The sequence below is a fragment of the Fistularia commersonii genome, chromosome 9 (genome assembly GCF_037954325.1).
Source record: "Fistularia commersonii isolate RoL2024-O1a breed Wild chromosome 9, RoL_Fcom_v1.0, whole genome shotgun sequence".
Taxonomy (NCBI): domain Eukaryota; kingdom Metazoa; phylum Chordata; class Actinopteri; order Syngnathiformes; family Fistulariidae; genus Fistularia; species Fistularia commersonii.
Genome location: NC_141292.1, coordinates 16,113,428 through 16,119,249, shown reverse-complemented (window position 1 = coordinate 16,119,249; position 5,822 = coordinate 16,113,428). Strand labels below are relative to the sequence as shown.

The window sequence follows — 5,822 nt, the reverse complement described above, 5'->3', positions numbered from 1 at the left end:
CAGCCTGCCTTATCGTTTCCCTTCTGTTGATGGTGCCTCTCAGCAGCTGCAGGACTGTTTTGAAAACATCAACCTGGACATTTTTCAAGACCAGGATTGGGAAGTGTACACCTCAACTGTGTCTTGTTACATCTAACACTGTGTTGCCACTGTCATGGTGGACAAACAAATTTGGGTGTATCCAAACCAGAACCTGTGAAGAAGCGGAGGTCGAAGTGCTCCTAAAAGACAGGAATGATACCTTCTCATCTGGGGATAAAGCTCAGTTCAGGGCTGCCAGAGTCAGTATGAGGAAAGGCATCAGAGAGGCCGAGTTGTATGAGAAGAGGGCTGGGGAGCAGTTAAGCAGTAAAAATATACGGGATTGTGTGGCAAGGAAGGAGTCTAAAATATCAACTAAAGGTCTAGCAACCTCATGGTGGCCCATGATGACGCTGCAGTGGCCTTAGGAGTTAAACTGCTTCTTTGCCCACTTTAAGGTGGGGTCACCAGCGGTAGCCTCATTCTCGCAGTGCAAGCATACGAGGTGAGGAATACGTTGTGGGCAGTGAAGCCCTGCAAAGCTGCTGGACCGGACGGTTCTGAGAGATTGTGCTGACCAGCTGGCTGATGTATTTAACCAGTCCCGAACCCAGTGCTCTGTTCCACGCTACCTGAAGTCCTCCACTATTGTTCCTCGACCAAAAAAAGGCAGCCCAAATGACTCCAGGCCGGTGGCTCTTGTTTAAACAGTTATTTTAGCTGTTAACCTCAGCGGAGGACAAATGTTTCTTGACACTTGTCATTCGTCAGCAGTCTCTGCAGAACTCAGCAGAGCAGGGTTTTCAGAAAAACATCTGGACCGTCGTGAGTGTGTGTTTGTCTGAAAAAAATAAAACACTCACTTCTAAATGTCAGTTTCCCACTATTTCTTTTCTTGTGGACCCGCTTCTATGGCCCATGAAATCACAGGAAGATTCTGTCAGGTTGGAGCCGCCTTGATTTTATCCGCCACAACTGCTGTTCACAACTCATTTGAGATTTTCGGGGAGTTTTAGGGAATTTATTGAAGATCAAAAGTCATTACAAGAATCAATGAGACATCAGTGCAGCGAAACTTCAACAAATATTATAGTATTGGACAAAAGTGACGAATTCAATATCAGGAGCAATAAAACGGCGAAAACCCCAAAGTATTTGTGTTCAAGCAGAGCAATGCAGGACTGGAAATTCTGGATGAATAAATTGCTTGTGTGTGTGTGTGTGAGTGTGTGTGTGTGTGTGTGAAAAGCCACCACCAGATAGTTTCAGATATCAGATGCAGAGAAGTGGTGTTGCATTCAGAGCCAGATCTCAGGATGATTTGTCAACGTGTTGTTGGGAAACGTGTCTTTCAGTGATGCTGAGTTTTTATGGAGTCAAATCCTTTTTAAATACACTTTTATAGTTGCTTGTCTTCAGAAATCCAATGTTAAACTCCATTCTAGATGTTGAACTCGTTCCAAGTTTTCAGCTGGACTGAAGATGACGTCTCCTCTCTTCGGCCACTTCTACAATTCATCTGAAAGCCTGAAGAGACACAAAGAACAAAAATACATGAAACGGCCGACAAAAGAAAACACGTTTACAAGAAACCCTGGAAGGCAGCTTTCAGGAGGAACTCACTGAGTGCAGGGGTTGGTTTGTCCCTCAAGATGAGGAGGGTTTGGGATTGAGTTCCTCCAAAACTTCTGAGCTGCCGACAGCTGGAAGGTCAGAAACAAACAATTAGCTTGAATCCTGTTCCAAACTACAGGAGTCTTTTCCCTGCAGGAAACACCTCTGCTGGTTTCACATTTTGGATCTTCGGAGAGCAAGTCACTTCCAAAGAATTAAACAAAAAATGCGTCTACTTACGAGACGGAGGAGCTTCGGCTGAAATACAAAGAGAAGAGAAATAATTCAGCTTTGCCAGAAGAGTTTGCAGACGATGTGTCTCAACATGGCGAGGCTGAAAGTCGGAGCCTCGCATGGCTTCACGTTGGGACAAAGATATTTACAATGAAACAACATCGAGTCCAAGTCAAACATCTCCCTGTGGAGGTCTCTCACCAGACTTCTTCTTGTAGAAGACGTATCCAACGGCAACGACGGCGAGCAGAGCAACAACAACCACTGCAATGACGACGGGGAGGACGAGGCCAGGCTTTGCTGTCCAGCAAAACACAACACAAAAAGTTTCTGGTCTTGAAATCGTCTCTCTGCTTCTCTGCGGTTCAGTTCTTGTTAACCAGTTAAGTTTGACTGATCCTGACTTGAACAATTCGGCAAGAAGAAAAAGCCCGACTGATGGTAGACATGAATCCGACACACTTTGGATCTGAAGATCTGGACGCTGATGGGAAACTAGAGGGTCGTTTCCCACCTTCATCCCCTGTGAGTCCAGTCTTACCGTTGCTCCTGATGGCGTCTCTGTCCAGGACGGTGACCACGTCCTCCTTGACACCAGAGAGCTGGAACACACACTTGTATGCCCTCAGATCTCCGGGTGTGTCTGGGAGCTTCAGGTCAGTGCTCATCTGGAAGGTTCCATTGGAGTTGGGGAGGATCTCTCCGAGCTCCTGAGGGACCTTCTCTCCGTCCTTCGTCCAGAACAGCATGGCTTCCCTGGGGAAGAAACCGGTGGCGTGGCAGGTGACCGGAGAGGAGGGCGTCTTCTGGAGGAGATGCACTCCGGGAAGATCTGGAGCGTCAAGAGAAACAGAGTTTCTGTCAACGCCTGAACTCAGAAGAACTTCCATCCACACGGAGGAGGCAGATTAGAAAGTGGGCAGGAGAAGGAAGGCAGAGACATGGAGGAAGAAGAGTGAAGATACAAACATCACACCTTCTTCTGCTGTGGACAAATATTACTCACTGTCTCGTCTAAACTTTCAATATTTAAGAGTGAAATCAGCGAAAAAGCAGAAAGGAAGAACCCAAGAATCTGCATCCAATGAACAGAGAAGCAGGAAAGAAGATCTATCGATTGATTGATTGATTGATTGATTGGTGTGTGTTCATTGGACATCAAACTAGCCTGAGATGGACAATTTTACTGGAAGTCCCAAAATTGTTTCCTCAAAATCAAGAAAATAACCAAAGATTTGAAAAGAAGTCGAAACATTGTTAAGACGACGTCAGGTCATGTGATCCCACCTGTTCTCAGCAGGGAGCTCCTCCCGTAGTTCAGAAACTTCTTCAGCCACTCAGGACAATGCTGGGTTAGGCTGTGGTTCAAGTAATTGTTATTGCGCGCCTCATTGTCCCACTTCTGTTTGGTGATGAAAGCCTGTGGTCTCGGAGCGATCCATGTCAGTGTCTTCAGGTCAAATGAGATGAAATCTTCTCCATCATAAGAGTTCTGATGAAATCCATTCACGTCTCCAGTCTCATCGTTCCACTCACAGCCAAACATCACCTGGAGAATGTGGACTCCTGAGAGAGACAGAAGCTGCAGTGAACCAGTGAGATCTCAGTACAGTCCGCTGTGTTTATTATGGGATGGACATAAACTCAGGGTGCAGAGCTGTGTGTGTGTGTGTGTGTGTGTGTGTGTGTGTGTGTGTGTGTGTGTGTGTGTGTGTGTGTGTGTGTGTGTGTGTGTGTGTGTGTGTGTGTGTGTGTGTGTGTGTGTGAACAAACCTCCAGTCTGGTTGAAACGCTGCTTTGCAGTTTCAATGTTGCGTTTGAAGACCTGCTGGTGACCCTGTGAGTTCTGGGCCTGTGTCTCCCAGTACTTTGGATCATCTGCTGAGACTTGGTCCATCCAGGCCTGTCTGGGTTCTGCTGTTCTGGTGTTGCTGTCATAGTGAGCTATTGGAACTTCATTCACCAGACCAACATACACAAACTCTGGGAAGTTTGGGACTTGAGAGGAGCCCATGTAGAAATACTTCAGGGAGTGAATCACTGGAAGAAATATTTCACCGAATGATGAGGTTTTGGTGACTGAAAGTTCCATAAACAGCTTTAAGTTACTCAAAGATGTAAAAACACAGTGAATGATGGAACTATTCTAGAACTTGCTCTTTGAATTTCGCAGAAAAGCAGTTCAACATTTAGTCAGAAATACTGCAAGTCAATCTCAAAGTGAAGGATTATTTCCAGTATTTTAGGAAATGGGATGATTTCAATTCTGAACAGATAAAACTCTAACATTAATAGAAAGGGACTTTATTTGAAGATCTTTGCTTCTGTCCTTCCTTCATGCTGGATTTCCTGAATGTCTTCATATCTACTTTCACTTTCGTTTTGAAAGATCGTAAACTCCAAACAACGTCCGTATTTGCTCCCATCTCCTCTGAACTCTCACTCTGAACTAAAAACTACAGTTTCCATCTGATTCTAAAGGTGAAATGTTGATGAGAAACAGGCTGAAGATCATCTTTGGACCAAACTAAACACGAGCTGCTGCTTCAGACTCTTTGAGGAAATCAAATGAAGCGAAAAGAAACGGACTTACCGGCCGTCACGCTGGACGTTCCCATGACAACCAGCACAAGTAGAAAGATCTTCATCATCTCCAGGTTTGAAGAGCGTCCAGAAGTTCACAGATTGTTGTTCTCAAACACACGCTGGTCTTCCAGGTGAAGGATCTGGAGCTCATCTGAAGGATCCACTGGGGAGGAGCTGCAACGAACCCCCGTCTGAGCCAATGAGAATTCAGATCGGGCCAAAACGTCACGGGTCGCCAGGTAAACTCAAAATGCACAGGCTAGAGGCGAAAGTCAGTCAGAATGAGTCAGAATGCTTTTATGGTCGTGGAAACATTGCTGTTACTACTGTAAAATGCAAGGGTATAAATTATAAAAAGTATATAATAAAAAAAACAGTTTACATATCGGTGTGGGAAATACTGCGTTGTATGACGCAGTTGTTTTTATCCACTTTATGAGGCGATTTCATGATAAATAAAACTCATTTCGAGTTTCCCGCTGGTCCAAAGTCATATTAATACCGATCAAAGTTTCAATTGATGGATATTCTGCTCTTTCTTTCCGTCCTGATCAAAATATCACGTCAAGCGTCAAAAACATGCGAGTTTCCTGTGACTGAGTTTGCCTCAGGGCGCCCCCTAGTGGACGCCTGGAGAACTGCTACCGTTTCTCAGTGGAAATGCAGTTTTGTGAATTAAAACATTTGTTCAGTTCAACTTTCTTCACATATTGTTGTTATTGATTATCAATGCTATTCGTCCATGTGAAGGCAGCGATCGTGTTCATGTTTTCTCATATAATAATCACGTCTACAACTTTTCTATGAAATCACAATGTCCCATTTTCACAAGACACTAAATTTTGAACAAATCCTGCACTACATTGCAGCATGTTAGTAAACATACAACTATTTTTAAACATTCTCATCACATTTTGAACCTCACATCAAGTACCTGCCATGGGAATTCTTTCATGGACTCACTTACTCATTCACTTCAATGCAAAAAAAGCCCTGTAAAAACAGTTGATGCAACTGCACTTTCATACTGCTATCACTTTTCTTTTTTTTCTTGCCACTGCACCTTCTGTCACTTGTTGACAGAACTGACAAATCGAAAGAAAATTGCGCTCCTGCCAAATCTACCTCTGCATAATTCGCCGTAGTTCTCTGTTGTTCTACTTCAATGCTCTGTATAAGAATAAGAACAACTTTATTTATCTCGAAGGAAAATGTTGTGCCAGAGTTAAAAGAAAACATAACAATAATAAATAATACTGGAAAATTGTATTGAAAAAAAAGGGGGGGATAAGAAATATGTGTGAATATCTGGCAGTTTTGACAATAAAGTTGACTTTGACCATTTGTGACAAAATCATCCTCTTTTA

At 43.8% G+C, this 5,822-nt stretch overlaps 1 protein-coding gene across 1 annotated transcript; it reads right to left on the bottom strand.

The window, feature by feature from the left end:
• Positions 1-1,026: 1,026 nt before the first annotated feature.
• Positions 1,027-4,746, bottom strand: LOC147231376 (major histocompatibility complex class I-related protein 1-like). The gene is made up of 8 exons (XM_086152737.1): positions 4,463-4,746; positions 3,643-3,909; positions 3,157-3,435; positions 2,411-2,701; positions 2,071-2,169; positions 1,876-1,893; positions 1,645-1,724; positions 1,027-1,548 (listed from the first exon to the last, which is right to left on the bottom strand). Exons 1-7 carry the CDS (start codon positions 4,518-4,520, stop codon positions 1,669-1,671), a joined length of 1,068 nt encoding a protein of 355 aa, XP_086008863.1. The 5' UTR covers positions 4,521-4,746; the 3' UTR covers positions 1,027-1,548; positions 1,645-1,668.
• Positions 4,747-5,822: the final 1,076 nt, after the last annotated feature.